At 50.0% G+C, this 24,086-nt stretch overlaps 2 protein-coding genes and 1 long non-coding RNA gene across 3 annotated transcripts; 2 read left to right on the forward strand and 1 right to left on the reverse strand.

Moving 5' to 3' along the window:
• Positions 1–176: 176 nt before the first annotated feature.
• On the reverse strand, positions 177–8,036 carry N6AMT1 (N-6 adenine-specific DNA methyltransferase 1). Its single transcript, XM_070407316.1, has 6 exons — positions 7,903–8,036; positions 5,663–5,749; positions 4,495–4,585; positions 3,537–3,620; positions 1,907–2,048; positions 177–1,009 (listed from the first exon to the last, which is right to left on the reverse strand). Exons 1-6 carry the CDS (start codon positions 8,034–8,036, stop codon positions 876–878), a joined length of 672 nt encoding a protein of 223 aa, XP_070263417.1. The 3' UTR covers positions 177–875.
• On the forward strand, positions 7,623–8,580 carry LOC139004351 (uncharacterized). The gene is made up of 2 exons (XR_011470356.1): positions 7,623–8,209; positions 8,289–8,580. It is a non-coding gene; the product is annotated as an uncharacterized lncRNA (long non-coding RNA).
• Positions 8,581–18,954: 10,374 nt separating this feature from the next.
• On the forward strand, positions 18,955–23,697 carry LOC139002368 (beta-defensin 12-like). The gene is made up of 3 exons (XM_070403707.1): positions 18,955–19,024; positions 19,527–19,568; positions 23,570–23,697. Exons 1-3 carry the CDS (start codon positions 18,955–18,957, stop codon positions 23,695–23,697), a joined length of 240 nt encoding a protein of 79 aa, XP_070259808.1.
• Positions 23,698–24,086: the final 389 nt, after the last annotated feature.

The raw sequence follows: 24,086 nt of genomic DNA on the forward strand, positions 1-24,086 counted from the left end.
TCCCCAAGGGAAGCAGGGAGAGGGCCTAAGCCGTCACTAGGACATCCCCCAAGGGCTCCCAATATGTGAGAGGTGGCAGGCTGGGCTAAGGGACACCCCCCCCACCCCCCCCCCCCAGTGCACGAATTTCGTGTACCAGGCCCCTACTTAGAATGAAAACAATACACAAGTGAAAGTAAATTTTAAAAATTTTTCATTGAAAAGTTTAAAAAATTATATAAGTAATACATTATCCTTGTACAAATGCTACTACAAAAAAAACAAAAGTTCCTCCATCCCACCTGATGTCTTCTAAGACTCTCATTGCACAGACAAATCTACCCTCTCTGTGGGTCTTTTAAGAAATTTACATGCAGGACAATACTGTTCTGTACCGTGCTTTTTTTTCTCTGAATAGAATATCATGAGCCCCTTCTGGTCCAGGCCATACAGCTCCGAGTCGTCGGATGGCCGGATGTCACTCACACTTAGTGTCCTGGGCATATTGTAACTTACTTTACCCGCCCCTTTTATGATGGCACATTGGTTGACTTCTTGCTTTGCTATTTTAGGCAATGCTGAAATGAATGTCCTTTCATATTAATAGAACTATCTTTTATATGTAAATGCAAATTATACATAATGTACATATTTCCTTGCACTTCCACAAGTATGTCTGTAGGCTTGATTCATAGGTGACAGATAATGCCCAGCCCTGTCACCTTTCTCTAGTTGACAGATTTCTGACAGTTCCACTTGTTAACCAAAAAATGACTTGTTTCAAAATATGGTGAATACATTCAGCCTATCTACACACACACACACACACACACACACACACACACACACACATATACCGCTATATCCATATGTACATTCAATGTAGTACATATTATTCAGTATAACGTGGAGCAGACACTGTGTGAGGACCTGGTGAACCTCAGGACTGAAAGGAGTTCTTGGCCCGCTCGCCTGGACAGTGCGGTGGTCCCCTGCAGGCCTCTCACCTTCATTGTTTCCAAAATGTCTTCTAAAATGGAAATTAAAACAAAAGGTAAAATTCAACTGAATCATTTGGTGAAGTGTGTATGATTGCTAAACGGTTTAATAAATAATAAACTATTTACAAATTATATTCCTCTGAGAAAACAGTGCACCCCAAGCAGGATTCTACTACAGTGAAATTGGACTTGACACGGGTTATTGAGAATTCTAACCAGACGGAATGGCCTGCGTTGCAGTGGAGCCTGCTTGTTATTACAGCAATAATTAGGTTTTTAGTTATTTAGCTCCATTCTCTGCCCAGATCCTTCCCTTTGGATAAAAAAATGTCAATGAAGGTTTGGGCCAAGTGTACAGTAACGTGGAACAATGGTAGTAAATAAAATATCTTATTTCATTTAGGCGCACTGAAAAAAGCAAAACCTTCCCTTTTACAAACAACACTGAAGAGTGAACTAAGAAAATGGAGTTATGAAAAACAAAAACCTAGTAATCATGTGATTTGAAGGGATAAGGATATAAGGTATAACATAAAAAAATCAAATTCTGAGGTGTACAGAAAAAGGAAAATCATGGTCAATTTAGTTACAAAGTAATCTGAAAGCTAAGGCATGAACACCCATACCATCAGATGAGCTAAACGTACATAGCAGAATTTTCAAGGGCATGAAGACTAGAGGAGAGAGAATTCACAATATGGAGGGTGAAGTGTCAGAAGAAGAAACTGAAGATTTTGTATTTGAATGTTAGTTTAGGAATTAGGGGGAAACTGCCATCCCCACCGCAAGACAATATTTGTTAAAACCCCCCAACAACCTCTTCCAAACCCCTCTTCCAACATGTGTTGTCTGTGTTACCTGTCAGCTGATTATACTAACATCCCAGGTTACTTTACAGAGTACAGTCTCTGACAGGTCTGTGTTACCTGGGTTGTTCTCCTTAATGGTGACTAAATAGAATAGCCCTCTTGGCGAAAGGAGATCTGGAACCAGTGGGAAGAACCTGTCCATGACTTCGCGACCATTTCTGCCACCAGCCCAAGCTGCTTCTATTCCATGACTTCCTACCTGTGACCAATGGAAAGATTGTTTTGACTCAAGTTACATTTAGAATCACAAACTTAATCTTTTTAAAATATATATATTTTTTTATTTCAGAGATGAGGGGAGAGGGAGAGGGAGAGACTGATCCATACCAGCTAGGCTCAAACTTCATCTTTTTGACAAGTAACAGTCATCAAACAAGGACGTACTTTGTATTTTACTGCCACACAAAAGGCGCAAAATTTAATCTGAGCCCCACCATTCCTTAGCCTTTGTGACATTGTATAAATGTGTAGTCTTTGTGAATTCCTTTCTGCCCTTATCTGTAAAATTAGGAAAACAATCGTTTCCATTTATAAAGTTAGAAAATAATGATAAAAAATTAATTTTCCCACTGTTGGGGAAAAAATGAGGGAATAGTCTAGCCATCGATTTTATGTATACTTATGTATATTTTTCTTATGCAATACCTTATGAAATCTCTTCATGTGATCTAGTCGAGTTCTAACTTGCTTTTAAGGACTGGAAAACATTTTATGAAGGAAAATAATCACATATAGCTACTGATGAACATTCAACGTGTCCACTTGCTTAATTTCTTGTGTATTTAAGTTATTCCCATATCAACCTCAATATACAACTTTCCACAAAGTTAATCACGAGGAAATTCATGCATTCCTCTGTTTTGTCCGACTTTCCTCCTAGAGACTCCGTTTTGGCATTCCCATGATTCCTTCCTTTCCAGGTTCATGTTTCCTCCCTTATTTCGGTGGACCCCATCCTCTGGATGTTGCACCAAGCACCGTGGTGTGTGGACAAGGGCCTGGGAAGGCAGCTTTGGCCAGGCCCTTCTCGTCACTCTGTTCCTGGGTGGACAGGCGCCCTCTGGGCTGGACCCTGCTGCTCTGCCTCCCCAGGAATGCTCAGCCAGGTGGAGGTGCCCCTTGGAAAGACCAGCCGGCACCACCCACATTCTTCTACCCAGAGGAGGGAGGTGTTCATCAGGAGGGAGGAGTCAAGCCCTGCCTGCTGCCTGGGCCCACCTCTGAGCGGTACCAGACCTTGATCCTGTGCAGACCAGGGGCACACACCAACAGCACCCATGTCGTGTGTCTAGATACTTTAGTAAGTACAGCCACAACTTTCTGCATGCACTTCTATTACCTGTATGTTATGTCTCCCGGATATAACCTCTAAGTTTCTTATCTTCATAATTTCCTTCTTTTCCTGCCCCCACTGCCTCATAATATCCTTGAGAGGAGGAAACCGAACACTTTCAAAAAGAATTCCTATTAGAATTTAAGGTGGATTAAAGGGCACGCACACACGCACACACGCACATGAATTTAAATACCATGGCCTGATTTGAATGGAATTTTAAAGGATGGAGATGGGTCAGTTGAATCAGAGCAGTTTGTGTTAATTCACAGCTGACATCAAATGATGAAATTTGTTTGCATTTAGAAAGGAAGCAGCAGACAGCATTAACGATTAAATTCTGTTAAGTCTTACCTCTTCAGGTGGAGTCACTACATACGGGGGATTAAACACCAGAAGATCAACCTTCTCCTTCAGTCTTGGTAGCAAGCCTTTGACCTAAATGTTCAACAGCTGTCAGACTTTTAAATCAGAGTATAAATTAAACCAACCATCTTTAAAAATATCTCGTATTTTTAGAAAGAAAAATGTGTTAAGCCACACTAATTAACAGAAATGGAGATGAATATTCTTACATTTTCACTCAGATAAAGATTATATGAATTTCCCTAAAAATAAGGAAATAAGACTATTTATCAGAATGAAGATGTTCAGGAGTCTCAGCTCCTCAGCCCACGTGTTGACACGTGGTTGGACGTTTAGGAGAGAAGGAAGGAAGGAGGAAGGTCCAATGGGTACATCTGTCCTGTACAGACTGCACAGCTTGAAAGCTGCAGCCTCTGAGCCAAGCATTTACTGTCTACAACCAGGAGAACTGGACATCAGATGGAGAGAAAGACACATGACCCTACTGATGCAAGCTATACTCATTCTGGGGCTTTTGCTGGGAGGCAGGGTTTCTCTCCATGGGAGGTTGCTGAAAAATAAGATACAGACATCAACTATCTTGCTGCCATCAAGGAAGACTTCCTAGGAACAGAGCCACGAGAGAGAAGGTCAGAGCCAAGAAAAGGACGCCTGTAACGGCACCTGAGTTCCTAGAGTCAGCTGTGCCTGAAGCCACCCACTCTAGTGAAGCCAGTTTGAACTGGATGCTGTCACCGTGACAGACAGAGCCTGACATATACGAGCCAATAGATATCTCCCATGAACTGTGACAAAGAGTATTGTATCAGTCAAGAATTTATCAACTGTGATATCCTGCTTACTGGGTTAAAAATTAATCACTCAAGTATCTCTGACTTAAATCCTGTGGACCTTAACTTATCTGAAAAGGAAATTAATTATTATTGGGCAAGGAGTAACATCTCACCAAATCAGTAATGACGGGATGCACATGGACTCTGTTACAGCGTGCTGTCTCCAGGGTACAAGCTGCTGCTTTGGGGTTGATGTCAGTGCACCTACAAACAGAAAAGAAAGACTATGTTCCATGCCCAGGAGACAGATCAGTTTCTGAAAAATTCAAGGAGTATTCCATTCCTTTTATGTGGAGCAGATTTTTTAAAAATTGAATACTTTAATAATGGTAGAAAAAGAATAAAGATTTATTACATTGATTTAAAAAGAAAGGCTATTATATTGATACTAGAGGCCCAGTGCACGAAATTTGTGCACTCAGTGGGGGGGCGGGGGGGGGGGCAGGGGGGGTCCCTCAGCCCAGCCCTGCGCCCTCTCGCAGTCCGGGAGCCCTCGGGAGATGTCTGACTGATGGCTTAGGCCTGCTCCCACTGGGAGGCAGTACTGTGGAGGCGGGAGAGGCTCCCGCCACCACTGCTGCGCTCACCAGCTGTGACCCCGGCTTCTGGCACACTGACCACCAGGAGGCAGCTCCTGCATTGACCGCCTGACCCCTGGTGGTCAGTGGGCATCATAGCAACCGGTCATTCAGCTGCTTGGTCGATTTGCATATTAGCCTTTTATTATATAGGATAATGTGCAAAAGTAAAATACACATAACCACACACACACCTGAAGGAATTTATTAAATTATGAATCCAATGAAGGAATACTATACAGCATCAGAAATGAAATTTAAAGAATTTTTGGAAGGAAAATGCTCATGATACCATATTAATTGAAAAACATAAGAAACAGGAAAAGAACTGAAGCAACCATGTGGTAACATTTATAGGTAATTTTTATCTTTATAATTTCTATGTTCTCAAATTTTCTCAGAAAAGATTCGGGTAACTTTCAATTCATTTGTGATCAATTATTTACCTAAAAAAATTCAAATTTAGAGATGACCTAAAATGCTTATGCAGCTTCTATAATTATCCATTCTGATAGAATAAAACACTCCATTATAATTTTTAGGGAAGTTCATGTGCAATCTGAGTCCTTACTATACTTAAACAGACACCATCAGATACATATTATCTAATTACAAAAATGATTTCATTCAAGCAACACTTGATAGTATTTACAGTGAATCTCTTAGTGGAAGACGTGGATGCCTCTGACATCCTGACACTCACATGTACAGGGCCTGGGGGCCTATCATGGAGGCTAGGAATGTGGATACCACTCCGGACCCCGATCCCACTTCCAGGCATAGCTCCACTCTAAACAAAAGAAAGTCGCATCACTACAGCTGCAGTGAAACACACGTCACAGAAACTGACTCTCACGCTGCTTTTAGTCCATTTCTCCCCTATTATCACTCACCTGAAGTACAGAGTGTCACAAAAATATACAAATATAAAAGAAATTTATAAATAAGTTAATTTCTCACAACTGTTTTGGCCTCATTTAATATTCATAGCTCAAAATTGTTAAAATTTTGGGTATGTAGTTTATTCTAAGTCCATAACATAGTAATATAATAGATGGCTTTCAACTCATTTCTATAGCACATTACATAAAAACTATGAAATAATGTTAGTTTAGGGTTAGACATTTTAATATGAAAGACATCAGTTCTTTTCAGAAGTTCCTAGTGTTGCATGTCCTAAAATGATAGATTATTACAATATTTATTTATGAAAGACATTTCTCTTAATGTCATTTAAAAGTATGTAACACTCATAAATCCATCAGCATAGCCTAGGGGAGGAAAGCTACCCTATACTACAGATAACAGACTCAGAGCAGCAAAGAAATTCCGTATTTGTACTATATACTAAATTGGGAAAATACTGAAGTATTGGATCTTAGAATATTAGTAATAATCTTAAGACTGTCATTCTTTTTTTTTTTTTTTAAATATATTTTATTGATTTTTTTACAGAGAGGAAGGGAGAGAGATAGAGAGTTAGAAACATCGATGAGAGAGAAACATGGATCAGCTGCCTCCTGCACATCTCCCACTGGGGATGTGCCTGCAACCCAGGTACATGCCCTTGACCGGAATCGAACCCGGGACCCTTCAGTCCGCAGGCCGACGCTCTATCCACTGAGCCAAACCGGTTTTGGCAAGACTGTCATTCTTAAGAACATCTCCATTCTGCTGTATTTTGTCTTTCAATTAAATGTATTTCCTTGCCTATAACTACATACATATATGGTGTCAAAAGCACCAAGTATCCCCACTACAAAAACAGGTTTGGGGGACTTAGGGGGGCTCACTCACACCCAGCTCCCCAATTACCAACCTCAAAACTCGGGGTTCCTAACCAGGAGCCAGTCCCGTATCCGACAAACCTTTATGCTACGGGAAGAGCGACTGAACCTTACCAGGCAGCTGATATTTGAAAAGATAAACTGTTATGGTCTCATAAATACCTAAAATTCCACGACCAGAAATCTCCAAAACTTTAAACGGAATCAGATCTGCGGACAGCACAGCGTGGAGCCCAGTCTGTGCTGGTAAACCGCCGCTATGTCATGACTTACACACCGCACCGTTTTCGTCTAGATTTCAGGAAACCCCAAAGTCCCATCGTTTACAATGAAAAACTAGTTTATAACCATAGTTGTGCCGTTTTATACGTGGGAAAACCAGCCAGGTTTCATCCTGAGAAAAGCCACTTCGAGGCTGGGTTTTTAAATACATCTGAATACCCAGACTCCGTTCCTTTAAAACGTTGACAATGTCGGTATCCATTCTTTTCGGCCATAAACGTCAGGTTTCTAGCATCTCAACGGGTCGGTGTGATGAGCCTAAGGTGCTAGGTCCACGGAGGCTGCAGGTCACGAGGTTGTTACAATTCAATGAAAAATCCAGGCGGCGGTCACCCCGCATGCGAATCGGGGCTTTAAAGGGCGCAGAGGTCAGAACCCGGCCGGGCGCTGGCGGGGTCAGGGGTCAGGGGTCATCTCCGTCCAGGGCCCGACGGGGCGCCCGTGGGAGGCGACGGACTGAGCGCGCTCTCCCTCTCTCTCTCTCTCTCTCTCCCTCCCTCCCACTCTCTCTAAAACTCAATGGGAAAATGTACCCCAGTGAGAATTAACACCAAACACCCCCAAACGCCTCCCATCCGGGTCCCTCAACCTCACTTCCTGTTTGGGCCCCGGGGCCGCGGGGCTTCCGGGTAAGTCGGCGGCGCCTGAGCCGGGGGAGCGGGTTTGGCGGGGCCGGTGCGGAAAGGCCGCGCGGAGCGCTCGCAGCTCCGGTACCGACACCCGGACCCCGGCGCCCTCGCTCCTGCTTCCGGGGAGCGCGGTGACGGCTTCCGGGGCCACCTGCCCGGCCGACCGCGCCTCCGGCCCTTCCGGGACCCCGGCCGCCGCCGGCGGGACGCCCATCGCGGGCCCACGGGGACCCGCCCACTCGCACCGCGTGAGCTCGGCCGCCGCCGCCTCCAGCGCGTCCAGGAGCAGGAAGGTGTCCTCCGCCGGCGCGTACACGTCGCGGAAGGCGCCGCGGCCCGCGTGCCCGTGCGCGGGGGTGGGGAGGCCGCGCGCCGCCATCTCCTCGGGGCGTCGCGCGCAGGCGCCGGGGTCGGGCGTCGGGCGTCGGGCCGGTGACGCGGCCGGTGACGGGCCGTCGGAGTAAAAGCTCCTGGAACGTGGAGTTTGTTTCATTCCCTGGGTCCGCGCCCGGCAGTCGTCTCAGTCGGTTCTGACGGAGCGGAACGTTTATGGTGCGTTTACAAACCTGTTCCTGGTCAGCAAAGAACTGAAAAATCTTACTTTTAAACAAATGTTTTCCTTGGTTTCAAGGAGGAAGGGGGAGGGGGCGTCACCGAGCGGCCGCCTCCTCAGGCCCCGCCCGGGGTCGGACCCACAGCGCGGCCGGTGCCTGACGGGATGGACGCTCCCACTGAGCCACACCGGCCGGGCCGAATCGATCAATTAATGGAACGGAATCGGAGGCGCAGGAAGAGACCCAAATCCAAAGATCAATTTTGCCGGATAAACATGTCTCCTCGGATCATTAGAAAAATGTGCGTGAAATAAATGGAGCTGGGCCGTGAGACCAGCAGCAGGTCCCGGAGAAAGTCCTGCGGCCCGAGCTGTGGCTCAGTGGTTAGAGCGCGGCCCTGGGTTCGGGGTTCGGGGTTCGGTTCCGGTTGGGCGCGGGGTGTGGCGTCTCTCACATGCTGTCTCTCCCTCCCTCCCTCCCTCTCTCCATAAAAACCAGTGGGGAAGCCATGTCCTCGGTGAGGACTAACAGGCCCCGTGGAGGGCGGGCCGGGCCGGGCCGGGTGGGGGCGCAGCTGGAGGCGGGAGCCGAGGGGGCCGTGCTGGGCGCCCGGAGCCCAGAGACCGGCCGGATGCGCAGGCCGAGCGGGACGGCGGCGGGGAGGCCGGACCCGGGGGAGGGGGGCCCCGCTGGGACAGGCGGGCGGCCCGGGGCAGCGGCGGGTCCAGACGGGGCGCCGGGTGCGGGGTAGGCGGGGCGGGGCGGGCGGTGGCGGCTCCCGGCGGCTCCCCGTGTCGCGGGGGCTCATTTCTCAGGAGCCACAGCCGCCCCGGCTCCTCGGCTTCTGTCGGAGCCCTTTCTGCTCCTCCGGCCCCGCCGAACCGGCGAGGGGTCGGCTGAGAACACGCCCAGAGCCCGGCTTCCCCGCAGCACCCGCCGCGCGCTCACCGGGGACCGGACGGCCTCCCGCCGGGGCTGGGCCCGGTGTCCCCGCAGCCAGGCCCGCCCCGCCCGATGCCCTCCTCCCTCCAGGATCTGCCGGGAAACACACGGTGTGCGAGTCAGTCCAGCCTCTTCCCTGGGACAGACGCCTTTTCATTGTTCTCGTTGCCAAGGCAACTGGGGCCCAGCGTGGTCCCTCCCGGTGACCGAGAGGGGAGGTGAGCCCCGCGCCCGCAGCCGTGGGACCAGCGCCCACGGGAGGAAAGGCCAGTGTGGCCACTGAGGCCAGAGGAGCCGCGTGGGGATGTGAGTGACGAGCCGCCCCGCAGGGCCTGGCACCGCGGAGGACGCGGACGCCGATGGCCGGGAGGCTCGGGTGGTGGTCAGGGATCCCAGCGCCGAAGGCTCCGGCGCCGTGGGAGGCAGCGCTGAGTGAGGACGGTGGGCCGGAGAGCAGGCGGCCCGCAGTCGGGACTGGCTCTGCGATGACCCGAAAGCCACCTGCCGCTGAAGGCTCTGCCCACCAGGGCACAGCGGGGTCCATCACGCCCGCCGCCCTGCGCCCCTGGAAGAACCACACGGCGTGACCAGCAGTCACCGGCCCACAACGGCCCGGGGAGCCCTGGAGGCCATCCAAGCAGAACTGCAGAAATTGTCACGGAATGACGGGAAAAAACAGAGTTTACTTCTTTCTTATGAATCCTAAAGTAGGATCCGCCATCTCTCTGGGTAACGTGTTAACTGTTTTATAATCTTAATGCCCAGAAAGTTCTTTCTTCTGTTAAATTTATGACTTTCTTGATGCGACTTAAATCTAGTGTAGAATGTCTTCATCCCCCTCCCCGCCCCGATTCCCTTTGCTACAGCCACACTGGCCCCCTCTTGCCCCTCAAATACCCGGCATGCTCCTTCCTGGGCACTGGCCGTGTGGTTTCTTGCTGGGATGCCCATCACCCACCAAACACAGACCACAGAGGGCCCACCCTCACCTCCTTCAGGTCTTCACGCCCAGTCTACCTCTCGGTGAGACCTCTCCCTCCTGCCTCCAGAATGCCACCCTCTGCCTGACAATTTGTATTCCCTGCCCAACATTTTTTCTGTATCGTTGATCACTTTCTAATCTATCGTATTTTTACTGACATATTGCTTATCTGTCTCCCCAGTTTGAATGTGAGCTACATGAGTGGGGGATTTCGTTCATTACTGGACCTCCTGAATCTAGAACAGTACCTGGAGCACTGTGCATGCTCACTGCATGGTTTTTGAAAGAGTGAATGAGTGAATGAATGAATGAATGAATGTGTGAGTGAATGAGTGAGGGAGTGATCACAGGGGCAGAACTAGGGAGACAGGAGAATGATGACGTACTTAGATATACTTTTGCAGAGAGGACTCTAGTTTTCTCCATCTTATCAATCATCTCAGCTTTATGCTTTCTTTCAAAGATCCCCTCACATGCACACTAGTTCCCACCTTGGACTGATAGTTAATCACTATTTTAACCCTTACTCACAAAAAACCCAAATAAACAGAAACTCCCTTTAGGACATTTTTGTCCTTATCACTTAGAAGGAGATACTGACACCCTCAGGCTTACTATCCAAGGCTACGTTGCTGATGGACCTTGTGACCTAGGACCAGGGCGCCCTGATGCCAATCTCTCAACCAGACGCAGCCAAGGAAACGTGGAGAAGATGGTGTTGTGGCAGGATGCACGGGAGAACAGCCAGCTCTGAGGAGGGAAGTTTAACCTTTATTTCGCGGATCTGCTAGTCCAGGGATTCCGGATCCAAAGCCTGAACTGCACTGGTGGGGAGGCTCTGACCCAGGGGTGGGCAAACTTTTTGACTCGAGGGCCACAATGGGTTCTTAAACTGGACCGGAGGGCCGGAACAAAAGCATGGATGGAGTGTTTGTATGAACTAATATGAATTCAAAGTAAACATCACTACATAAAAGGGTACGGTCTCTTTTTTTTTAGTTTTATTCATTTCAAACTGGCGGATCCGGCCGCGGGCTGTAGTTTGCCCACGGCTGCATATCTCCTTCTGTGGCCCCTGAGGGTCAGCTGTGGCGGGGCCCTGGGTTAGGCCCTGCACCTCCGGCCGAGCCAGTCAGAGTGGGGAAGGAAGACCACAGTTTTAACCAGACACTGAGCTAGGCTGCGAGCCCCCCAGTTTCCTTTTCAGTGGCAGCCTTCACTCTTCTCCAGATCGTCCCTGTTGTCTCAGACACCACTTTCTTTCCTGGACCGTCTTCCATGCGACTGACCTTTCTCCTGCCTCTCCTTTCAGAGCCTCTCCATCTCCCTCGGCGACTCCTCATTCCTGTGCCTCACTGAGACCTCAGAGCAGTGATGGCGAACCTGTGACACGCGTGTCAGAGGTGACACGCGAACTCATTTTTTTGGTTGATTTTTCTTTGTTAAATGGCATTTAAATATATAAAATAAATATCAAAAAATTTCTATATGTGACACGGCACCAGAGTTAAGTTAGGGTTTTTCAAAATGCTGACACGCCGAGCTCCAAAGGTTCGCCATCACTGGGCTAGATCATGAGTCCCCTGGGTGTTTGCAAAATAGTGACATTCTCGTTCTATTCTTACTTCACTCATCAGCTGGGCTACTTTTGCAGAGAGAAGCTTTTCGTCATGAGTTAGGGGCAGTGAGTGGGTGCAGCCCCCGACACTGCCCAGGGCACGCGCTCTCTGCTGCCGCCTGCTGGGCGTGACGCTCACAGACATCCCTTCTCGTCAGCATTGTTTTCCTCCCAGAAGCTGATGTTTTGCATTACAGTTTATACCAAACAAATTGCCCTGAATAATGATTTATTTTCCAAATTAAAGAACCAAAGTCATACATGACTGTTGAGCAGAACTTCTGATCAGAAGAATAACAAGGTTACCAAGATCAATTGCTATAATTCCGGCCAAAAACAAACAAACAAAACCATGACATTCACTGAGGCTGTAGCTGATTAGATATGTGTTCGTTGGGCTTTCCAGTGCTGAAACTCAGTTAACCTGATTGCTGCACTCCCTTTCACAGCAGAGAGGGCCGTCGGGGGCCCGAGGCCAAGGCCCTGCCATCTGCTGCTCTGCTGCCCCCACTCTGCCTCTCAGCAAACCCTCCTGTAATGTCCAGCTCAGGGGCTGCGCCTGGACTTTCTGTCTGTCAGCTCTCAAAAAGGGGAGGCTCTGGGGTCCGGCCGTCAGCGTGTCTAGGGACCAGGCCCCAGTGGGCTTGGGTATTTCGCAGGATTCAATGAGGTGCCATCCGTCCTTTCAAACAGAACGGGTTAGTGTTGGGCAGACTCCAATTTTGAATTCCTGTCTCTTACAATTCCGCTGGCAGCGAGCAGTCCCAATGCCACATACCTTGTCTGTGTCAAGGTCACCTCTCACTGAAATAACACAGTCAGTCAGTGTGAGCAATTGCACCCGAGGATCAGAGGCCAGACACTGGAGCAGGTTTTGTGGGGGAAAGACTGAAATGACATAGAGAATGTTTGAGGTCCCCAAGTCCCCCCTGGTGCCGGGCCTGCCAACATGCACCACAGCTATAAGGTGGGGAAGCCTGTTAGCCAGGACCTGGCTCCATAAAGTCAACTCATTTCCTTAAACTGGATTCTAGGTGCAAAGATGACATTCCAGTCACGGCCGTGGTCACAGAACCAGTGTTTCCAATTGTGTCTTGTTACAAGGATAACATACTTATTGATCTTACACAAATAATTACCTATATATATAAAGCTCTCAGTGGCACCAATGGCACAGGTGTGTTTTGATCTGTCCTTGTTGATGGTGAATTTGGTTGACACTTCTATTATAGAGAAAGGGCAAATAGCGATATTCAAATATTCTAATTAATTTCCTTTCAGTGTGCACGAGTTCATGCACCGGGCCACTAGTGTTGACATAAGAATAAGAAAAAATAATAGTTTCCTAATTCTTGAAGAATAATGCAGGGAGGAAAAAAATTAAGTGTTTTATTTTAGCTAGTTGCCCATCAGCAATTTTGAATCCAGACTTATGGATGCAGAACAAATGCGTAGGCAGTAATTCAATGTCTCCAATTAAAGTCATGGAGTCAAGAAATTAATCTCAACACGTGTGTGACACATGAGATGTTTTGGTAAGTAGGTTCTCCATCTATTTATTATTAATATAATTATCCATGCTGATGTATATTTATTTCGTTAACTATTCATCTGTCTATATCTGTATTTATGTCTTTGTCTTTGTCTACCTCTATGACTATGCCTCCATCTACCTCTCTCTCTCTCTCTCATCATAGTCTATCTATCTCAGCAGGTTGCTTGGGGCTGACTGCCTGAGAGGAAACTAGAGGTCTGTTTATTTACAGACTCCAGGAGTCCCCCTTTAAAAGAAATATCAGATGGCTTCCCCCTTACCAAAACAAAACAAACAACAGCAACAGAACCCCAGAAAAAGAATCGGGGGACAGTCAGGGTAGCTACTCATGTTCCCCATCCAGTCAAAGCATGTGACACGTTACTGAAAGCCAGCCACTCGTTTTTATTGCAACGTCTCAAGGTGTACTCGATGGGAGAGGTGAGACAGATGGGGGAGGTGAGACAGATGGGGGAGGTGAGACAGATGGGGGAGGTGGGAGAGGTGAGACAGATGGGGGAGGTGAGACAGATGGGGGAGGTGAGACAGATGGGAGAGATGGGAGAGGTGAGAGAGATGAGGGAGATGGGAGAGGTGAGAGAAACGTGAAAGAAGTTGTAGTTAGGCCCGCCTCGGTGGTCCTGGGAGTCTTCTTCTTGATGGAATCCTCCTTCTCGCTGTTGGAACATGGCTGGAGGGCGAGGCAGCATTTCAGAGCCCTCTGACAGAGAGCAACCAGCTCTTCATTTTTCTGACAAGATTTCACGCATCTCCCTTTAAGCTTGAGGCATTTCTGATCAAAAAACGCATTCCTGGCTACACAAGGGAAGGGCCACCAGTATTAGTTCTCGTCTCAGCCACATCTGGTTACCAGGCACAGCCAGGGAGGGAACCAGTTGGTGAAGATTCTGTCCGAGTTGGTGCCTCTCCTACCACGAGAGGGCAGGGGAAATGGTTTCTATCTGGTCTCAGAACAGGAAGGACAGAGTTGGCTCCCAGTGTCGGGGGGTTTGGGGAAACAGACACTGTTGTTCTCTTATCAAAATCTGTTGGGTTGTGGGTTTTTATAGAAGTTTTTAAAGAATACTTTTTATTGATTTCAGAGAGGAAGGAAGACGGAGGGAGAGATAGAAACATCAATGATGAGAGAGAATCATGGATTGGCTGTCTCCTACACGCCCCCCACTGGGAATTGAGTCTGCAACCTGGGCATGTGCCCTGACCGGGATTCGAACTGTGACCTCTTGGTTCATAGGCTGATGCTCAACCACTGAGCCACGCTGGCCATTATCAGCTTGTTCCTATAAATGCATGCAGTCAGTAACTTCCCCCACACACTCCAAGTGCTACGAGAGGAGAGAGGAGAGCCCAGAGCCCAGCCTGAGTTTGGGGAATGGCCGAAACTGGGGTGAAAACCGAATAAATATGTAGAAGAAAGAAGTGTGCTGAGGTGAAGAGACTGCTTTATCCTCCACATCCACCCCTGCGTTCAAGACCAGGAAGGGGAGTGGGGTGGGGTGCTGCCCACTCCTTCCCTTTGCTAGTCTGCCCGGGGGCCTGGTCCTCGCCTGAGGCCTGGATCAGTAGCACCCATAAGAGCATCCAGCTTCAAGTTAAGGACAGACAGCTCATCAGGACCCACACTGTAGAGTTGGCTAATTTGGATATTTGCAAAGAAAGAGTCAGATGGACACAGATTGCAATGAATGTCATACATGGACATGCACTAAGAAGAGGGATGGGTGCCCCGCGTGCTCTGGTCCTGCCTCTCATAGCGTAGAAGCTCATACGGATAAACACCCTGCATTTGACGGTCCAGGGAACTGTGGCTCCCACGGAAGGGGTCTTTGCTCTCCGTCCTCCTGTTTTGTAAGGCGTCTCAGGCTAGGGTGCTGGCCCTCACTCTGACAACAGCCCTTGCATTGGGTTCAACTCCCAGTGATGGTCCAGGAAGAGAGGCCTCTGGGAAGAGGAAGAGCATTGGTGACCACAGGCTCCTGTGAATTCTCAGAGACTCCCATCTAGAGGCTCATGCAACTCTGCTTGTGCAGATGTGAGCACCCAAGACACATTCATAGCAAACGTTCATGTACTCAGAACACTTTATCATACAATCTTCAGGAGTGATCTGAAAATGATACCTTGGTCCGTGTCCGATGTGTGCGTCAAAGCCAGTGGAATGAATGGCTCACTGGAGGCACCATCCCCATGTCCTTGACCCAGAATCTACTTCCTTAGAGTGATTGTAACTCTCCTGGCATCTGGGGTGCACCTGCGCTCACTGTGAATTCTGCAAAGCTCCTCCTTTGGTCTCTGAAACCCGGGGTGAGTCTAGTCTTAGACTTTAATTTTGGGGAGGATTGGACTAGAGCCAGTGGAGGTTTCCAGGAGCAGGAAACAGTGGCGAGAGTTCTGGTTGGGAAGGAAAAGTCCTTTTGCTGTGGACAGAGCTGGTCTTGGAGCCTGGCTCACCCCTGTGCACCTGCAGGGCTCAGCACCTGCTTAGCCCCCCTGAACCTCCCTGTCTGCACTCTCAAAAGAGATGTCAAATGGTCCTTCCCAAGCAAAAGAGATGCTCGGAATGTCCCTGAGTTAGGGCTGGGCAGAGTTCCCGGAAGGCACCGGCATTGCAGAGCTAAATGCATGTCAGCATGTGGAGTTGTCACACTCTCCAGCTGCATAGTTTGTGTTTTGGGCATGGCAGCTGGTTTGACTCTTCCACCCACTGGCACAAATAGCGTCTCTAAGCTCCATTCCTATTGATTTCCAGCTCTTCCTATCTTACCCGTCTTCCTCTCTATCACAACTATGTTTTAAAAGACCCATAGATGGTTACCCTTGCTTTTCTTTCTTTTTGCAAATTTTTCTTTTGGCCAGTGAGCATGAGACTAGGGGTCCAGGGGCACCTTTGCTGGCTTATCTGTGTTTCTGCAAACCTGTGACACCCCGTCCCAGACAGTAATGGAAAAGGGGAAGCGTTTGTAGAAGAGGCACGAGGCGCCTGCCACCTCCTGGAGCCAGTGGTCCCCGCAGGGCCATGGGGCCCAGGGCACCCTTGTTTCCCGGAGTTGACCTTGGCCACGTCCTCCGTCCTCCCCGAGGCAGGTCCTGTCTCCCGTCCACCCCCTCCAATGCCCACCCTGCAAAGGGGCTCCTGTTACCTGGGGCCAGAAGGAGGAAAAGAGCGAGGAGAAAGAGGATCGTCTTCATGACTTCCGGGGTCTGGAGAGACCAGCTCAGCGTCCATGAAAAATGAAGCAAATACCCCCATTTATGCGTTTTCCCAGACCAAACCCGATCTTGATCGCTGAGGCATAAAGAACTGTCTCTGTGCTCGGCTGCACCGAGTCCACGTACCTCGGTGGGTGTCAGCCTGCGGCTCCTCCGGGTGTTGGTTTTACTCTGGAAAGTTCCCAAGAAGAACTTGGGATGTCGGGAGGGCAGAGCAGGTGTGCACAGACATATCTGGCAGCTGGCATCTCTAACCCTGCCGACGCTCCATGACAGCGCGGTCTGCTCCCCTGTACACCGACAGGACCTGGGCGATGTCCCAGTGTGCCGGGCAGAGCTGGTGCCAAGCCCAGGGGCGACTGGGTTCCAGCTCCAGGATCTATGAGCCGCGCACACTTGGCACATAGCTTCACGGGGCACACCCATCACCATTTATCTTTTTAAATACATTTTTTTAAAATTAATTTCAGAGAGGAAGGGAGAGGGAGAGAGATAGAAACATCAATGAAGCAAATCATTGATCGGCTGCCTCCTGCACGCCCCACACTGGGGATTGAGTCCAAAACCCAGGCATTGAATCGTGGCCTCATGATTCATTGGTTGGTGCTCAACCCCTGGGTTCACCATTTACTTTAAAACTAGTGGCGTGGCCTGGGGCACAAAATTCATGCGGGGGGGGGGGGGGGGGGCGTCCCTCAGCCCAGCCTGCACCTTCTCCAATCTGGGACCCCTCGAGGGATGTCCAACTGTTGGCAGTCAGACATCCCTCCTGCAATACGGGACTGCTGGCTCCTAACCGCTCACCTGCCTGCCTGCCTGATTGCCCCTAACCACTCTGCCTGCTGGCCTGCTCACCCTCAACTGCCCCCCTGCTGGCCTGCTCACCCCAACTGCCCCCCTTGCTGGCCTGATCACCCACAACTGCCCTCCCCTCTTGGTCTCTAACCACCTCTACCTCGGCCCCGCCACCATGGCTTTGTCCAGAAAAACATCCGGAAAGTCTCCTGGAAGGTCTCCCTGTCTAATTAGCATATTACCCTTTTATTAGTATAGATAGAGAGGCCTGGTGCATGGGTGGGGGCCAGCTGGTTATCCCTGAAGGGTGTCCCGGATCAGGATGGGGGTTCCCTTAGGGAGGTGGGGCGGCCTGGGCAAGGGGCCTGTGGTGGTTTGCAGGCCAGCCATGCCCCCATGGGGTAAGGGTCCCTGCTGGGGGGCATGGCCAGCCTGGGTGAGGGGTTGATGGCTGTTTGCAGGCTGGCCATGCCCCCCAGCAGGGACCCACACCTTGATGGTGGCATGGCCAGCCTGAGAGAGGGGCTGAGGGCCGTTTGCAGGCCCTTCCCTTGGTGGCCGGCCCAGTGGACCCAAGCCTCCCGTGCACTTGGGCTGGCTCCTTGGCTGCCGCCCACAGGCTCCTCCTTCGGCGGCTGGCCCAGGAGGGCAAGAAGCTTGGCTTCCTCCATCGCCAGGGGCGACCCAAGACTCCCACCTGCTCAGGCTGGCTCCATGGCCACCACCATCTTTGTCCTGCTAATTTGCATACTCACTCCTGATTGGCTGGTGGGTGTTGTGAAGAGATGGTCAACTTACATATTTCTCTTTTAGTAATGTAGATGTGACTCTTCTTGCCTGGCTGGGTGGTTCAGTGGTTGAGCGTTGACCTATGAACGGTTTGATTCCTGGTCAGGACACATGCTTGGGTTGCAGGCTCGATCCTCAGTTTGGGGCATGCAGGAGGCAACTGATCAATGATTCTGTCATCATTGATGTTTCTCTCTCTCCCTCTTCCTTCCTCTCTGAAATCAATTAAAAAAATTTGACTCTTCCTGTATGCTGCACACTTTAAGTGCCACATGCATCAGAGTAAATTCTTAAACAACTCCCTGGATAGTTGTGAGCTTATGGGGTTCTTGATTGACATTTCATATGTGTGTGTGTGTGTGTGTGTGTGTGTGTTTGTGTGTGTGTGTGTGTGCCTTCCCCCCTTCCTCCTGGGTCATTTACAGACAATACCATGGGAGCCAGGACAGTGCTGGCACTCCTGTGAGCATCCCGGTCCGAACATCACCACACAGAGCCTCCAGCACCTGGAGAGGCCTGTGGGAGACCCCCGTTCTCTCTCCGTGACGCAGCCGGTTCCCGTTTGATGGAGGAGGAACTGACTCCCCGTCCTGGGCACAGCTGTGTGAGGCCCTGGGCTTCAACGCCCGCCCGCTGCTCTTTCCACGACCCCAGGAAGGTCCCCGGAGCAGAGTGCTTGATGGAGGCTGAGGGCTGTCCCCCATCCTGTCTGCTCTTGAACTGGGGAAATGGAGCATGTCCCTGTGCTCTCTTTGTTGATTCACTTCACTGCCCAAGAGCAGGGCGCTTGGTTCTCGAGTATAAGTGGGCCTTCTGTCCCCTCAAAGATGTGGAGACACTCTTCTGCCAGCAATGGCCCCGAGCAGGAAGATGCTGTGTTTTGTCTTTGTCTTTTTCTTCATCTTGGCTCAATGTCCATCAGGTAAAGGAGAAGGGCTTGGATTTCGATGGGGCAGAGCATAAAATGGGATGATTCTTCTATGCACCACCCAAAAACTGGCAGTAATGGTCAGCTCCCCACTGTGCGTCTTACAGGAATTTCTTGAACTTTCAGTGGAATTGTCTAAGAGGGAACAGCTACCCTCCTCCTCCTCCTCCTCTTCCTCCTCCTCCTCCTCCTCCTCCTCCTCCTCCTCCTCCTCCTCCTCCTCCTCCCCCTTCTTCTTCTTCTTCTTCTTCTTCTTCTTCTTCTTCTTCTTCTTCTTCTTCTTCTTCTTCTTCTTCTTCTTCTCCTTCTTCTTCTTCTTCTCCTTCTTCTCTTCTTCCTGGTTACCAGGAGGGCTAGGCTTCAGAAATAGAATAAATCTGCATCCCTGTGTCCTGTTGCCCCTGACAGGAGATCTGTGGGGTTGGAGTACTGTCTCCTACAGCCCTGTTCCCTGCATTGATTTCAATTTTCAAAATGTGCTTTGCTTTGAATTTAGGGTCCCGGGCAGGACTCGAGTATTCCCAGCCATTCCCTGGAGGTGAGTTAAACCCTTTGTGTGTAGTTTCACTTGGAGGAACACTGGCCTGTCCGCTATCTCTGATTCCTGGACACAGGAGGTGAAGGAGAGAGAGTAAAAATAGAATTGCCCGAACTCCCACTCACTCTTCTCTTTTTTCCTCTTGGTCCCAGAACCGTATTTGGATTTTCTATTTCACGAGAAATCTCTGTTACTGGGTTGTAATGTTGGTTTGGACCTGGTGGCTACACTCACGGTGATCCCTAAACCAGTCACAGGATTGAGCTGGAACCAGCCCATTAGCACTGCTCTGGGAACATGCTGATCCATCGCTTCTAGGCTCTTTCCTGAATCTAGTAAAGTGTGTCCCAAATGCATGATGCATGTCACTGGCCTAAGAGGGAGAAAGGATTATTCAGCAAACACTCCATGACAGAGAGCTCTTAACAAATAGCCCGCTGATGTGTGTGTGTGTGTGTGTGTGTGTGTGTGTACTTTACAGGAAGAGAGCATATTATACACCGAACAGAAAGAAATGTTCTGGGGTAATTGCAAACAGAATTTTAAAATGTTTAGACAGATTTTCAGAGTGAGGAAATTAAGGCTGATATAGTCATTGAGTACTTACTGTGCACTGGGCAGTCTATTAACTACTTTCTGTGGATTATCTCATTTCATTTTCAAAACCTCCCTAGGTCTGGCTGGCATGGCTCAGGAGTTGAACTCCAATCCAGCTACCAAGAGGTCACCGGTTCGATTTCTGGTCAGGGCACATGCCTGGGCTGCAGGCTCAGTAGGGAGGGTGATCCCCAGAAAAGGGGGGGTGCAGGAGGCAGCTGATTGACAATGTTTCTCTCTTATCAGTGTTTCTATCTCTCTTTCCCTCTCCATTCCTCTTTCTCTAAAAATCAATAAAAACATATCGAATAGAGGCATCCTTAGGTAGTAGGTACTATTACAACCACCATCTATATAAATAAAGAGCCAGGGTCCGTAAGGACCTAAGGCTCGACCTAACACCAGAAGTCAGTGCTGGGTTGCCGTGGCGACTGTAGCCAGTACTGGGGGCATTGACTGCCAAGGGGGCTGCAGATTAGGCCCGGAGAGAGGCGTGCAGAGAGAGAGGCAGGGTCTGATCTGCAGCCTCAGTGGCAGCTGTTGATCAGCCCCTCCTCTTTGATCAGGTCCAGAGACACTCACTGGCATAGAAGCCGACCAATCAGAATTTAATCGGGATGAACTACGAAGGCAGACCCTAAGGTGGGGGCTGAGGAGGGGTTTTAAGGGCAACAGCTGTTTGGTGTAAGGTGTAAGAAAGCAGTTCAATTTTTTAATGACTGGTTTGGCCGAGGCAGAGGCAGTTAGGGGCAATCAAGCTGGCAGAGGAGAGCAAGATCAGGCCAGCAGGGGAGGGCAGTTTGGGGTGATCAGGCAGGCAGAAGAAGTTGGGGGCAAGATCAGGCTGGCAGGGAAGAACAGTTGGGGTGAGATCGGGCAAGCAGGCAGAGGCAGCTAGAGGTGATCAGGCAGGCGGGAAGGGAGGTTAGGGGTGATCAGGCAGGCAGACAGGTGAGCAGTTAGAAGCCAGAAGTCCCAGATTGCAAGAGGGATGTCCAACCCCTGGTTTAGGTCCAATCCCTGTGGAGAGGGTGCAGGCTGGGCTGAGGGAACCCCTCCCTCCCCAGTGCACAAATTTCGTGCACCGGGCCACTAGTTTTACATATAATGAAGCAGAGACATAGATGGGATGTTACGTAACTCTGCCCGGATGGTGGGGTGGGGTGGGGTCACAAATAGTAAGTGCTATGTTAGGCTTTGCTGGCAAACATCAAAGTCAAGTTTTAATTCTGTGATTCTCAACCAGGTAGAACAGTGCCCACCAGTACTCTTAAGCAGGGGTGGCACCGCAGCACGGGCGTTGGGCAATCAGACCGTCTGCTGCCTGAGAAGGGCAGATGCTGTCATACAGAACCGTTGTGCTGGCACCTCTGGGTACCAACTGGATATAAGCCCTGCAGGCAAACACCCAGAGCGGGTCCCCAGGTGGTGGCGGGAGAACGGGCCCCCTAGCTCTGCAGTGACTGAGCTCCTGGAGAGAATCCTGCATCCCACGAGCAGGTCAGATGAGGAAAGCCACCTCGTCTCCTGTCTTGTCTGACTCCAGGGCTGAAGGTGCTGCTTCTTTCCTGCCTCGGGAAGTAGAACAGGTGGAGGCACCAAAGCACAACCATCAGCCAATCCGGGTGAAGAGAGTGGGAGAGTCCAGAAGCAGGGACAGCGACAGAGGCGAATGCAGGAGACCCCAGTGAGGAAGGGGTGTAGGAGGAGAAGATAATACAATGAGGATCTAGACGTGAGCCAGGCATCGAGGAGTCAGATCCAGCTGTTGAGCGGGGGCTCTTGGAGCCAGAGTTGGCTGTAGAGCGGGCACATGCAGGGAGGGAAGACACTGGTCCTTCCTACTGTTCTCAGGAGGCTTTTGGTGGCACCTGCTCATGGCAGACGGCCACCGCCCCCCAGAACTTTAGTGTTTGCCTCCCCTCACTTCCAGTCGGAGTAGGTTAAAAGCCAAGTGACAGGGACTTTGTTTTAGAGGCGAGCGGAGTTCTTGTCACCAGGTATGATGAGTGCACCTCAAGAGGAAGAGTGGGTGAGAAGGGTCTGGGCTTTGCTAGAGCAAAGGCTGGGGATTGGACTGTGGACCTCACAAACGGACAAATGATGTAGTCGCCAATGAGCACAGTAAGTTGCAATACAACGTAAGCGACACTTAGCACGAATACAATCGCTGGTTTAGTGTTCAGGAGATCCAGGGGGAAAGGAATAGGACGGAGGCCCAGGCATGGAGCCACTGTAGCTGGGTGTGCTGCTGAGAGTCCTCAGAGAGTGAGGAGCAGTGATGAGGCAGGTCGCCAGGGGCATGGGGACTGAAGAACCTGAGGATGGGAACAGCCGTGGAGGAGCAGGGAGAGGACTGCATGGTGATGCCAACCTGTGAGGCTCACTGTGCGCTGAGGTCACGGGAGGAGGGTGGTGATTAGGAAAGAAAACAAGGGGTCGCAACATCAGTGCTGCCCCCTGAGAACTAGATGAGCACAGGAGTGTTCCTTTTGTGGCAAATACACTTCGTACCTGGGCCATGCAGGTTAGCTTGGACTCTCTCGTGGTCATGCAGGGAACCTTTTGCTTAGTCCTGACCAGTTTTGCTCAGTGGTTAGGCATCAGCTCATGGACCAAAGGGTCTCGGGTTTGATTCCTGGTCAAGGGCATATACCCGGGTTGCAGGTTCAATCTCCAGCCCTGGTTGGGACACAGGGCAGGGGGGGGGGGGGGCAACCAGTTAATGTCTCTCTCTCTCTCTCTCTCCATCCCTCCCTCCAACTGTCTCTAAAAATCAATGGAAAAAATATCCTCAGGTGAAGATTACTAGTAAGAAAAAACCCCAAAACCTTCTGCTTAAAGTACCAACAAAAAGAGCTAATTGAGTGAGTAGTGCTCGCAAAATATTCTCACATAACTTGTTCCATTTCACCACTAAAACAATGTAGACGTCGACTGGTATTTGTAGCACGTCCATGTGACAACTGAGAAGGCTGAGGTTCAGTGATTTCCTGAGGACACATGGCCATTACAAGACGCAAATTAGAACCGAACCTAAGTATCTAACTCCTCCACCAAGAACGTTTTAACACTCCATGGTGTCCCTCCATGATCGCACGTAGCCTGTATGCAGTGCCAGGTGTGCCAGGGACAGTCCTGTGCACGCGTGTGCTGATGATGCTCCCTTTTGACCAGGCAGGTTAGAAACACAGGGAGGATCAGGATAGCACCTCCCTGTGGCTTAAAAATGAACTCTCTCCAACTCCATTTTGAAAAAAGCAGAGCTCTTTGAAAAATCCCCACTGGTTCTTGAAAACATCCTTTACAATCATAAATACAAACCCTCCCCTTTTGTGGCCGTGGACCTTTTCCCCACATCCAGGGTCCGGGAAAGGGACGTGAGCAGCTCTTTCTCCGTGTAGGTGAGTTTGCTGCTTGTGAGTCATGCAGGCTGGGGCGGGGCAAGTGCAGGAAGATGTGCACTGAGGATGAGAAGGTGGTCGGAAGTTGCAAGCTGAACTTCTTCTGCTGCCGACGGAGGATCCAGTAAGTCAGCCCAGCGCTCACCCGCCTCTGCGACAGCCCTGGCTACTCAGAGAAGGCCAAGGAGGTGATGTGGCGTAACACAGTCATGCAGTGCGTGAGGGTCAGGGCCCTTCATATCGCCCCCCCCCCCCCTTGTTTTGTTTCTTCGCTTTTGTTTTAAATTTATCTTTGCTGTTGAAAGTCCTCATTTCCCCTATTGACCCTCGTCCACCCTGTACCCCATCCTGCTGCAGGCCTTCACCACACTATTGTCTATGTCCATGGGTTATGCATCTACAAATAGAAGTTCTTTGGTTACTTTCATATCACCCCCACCTCCCCCCTTCCCTTTGAAATTTGTCAGTCTGTTCCATGCTTCTGTGTCTCTGGGTCTATTTTGTTCATCAGTTTATT

The sequence above is a fragment of the Myotis yumanensis genome, unplaced genomic scaffold (assembly GCF_028538775.1).
Source record: "Myotis yumanensis isolate MYYU_CA2020_CCGP unplaced genomic scaffold, mMyoYum1.0.hap1 SCAF_2, whole genome shotgun sequence".
In the NCBI taxonomy this organism is placed as follows: domain Eukaryota; kingdom Metazoa; phylum Chordata; class Mammalia; order Chiroptera; family Vespertilionidae; genus Myotis; species Myotis yumanensis.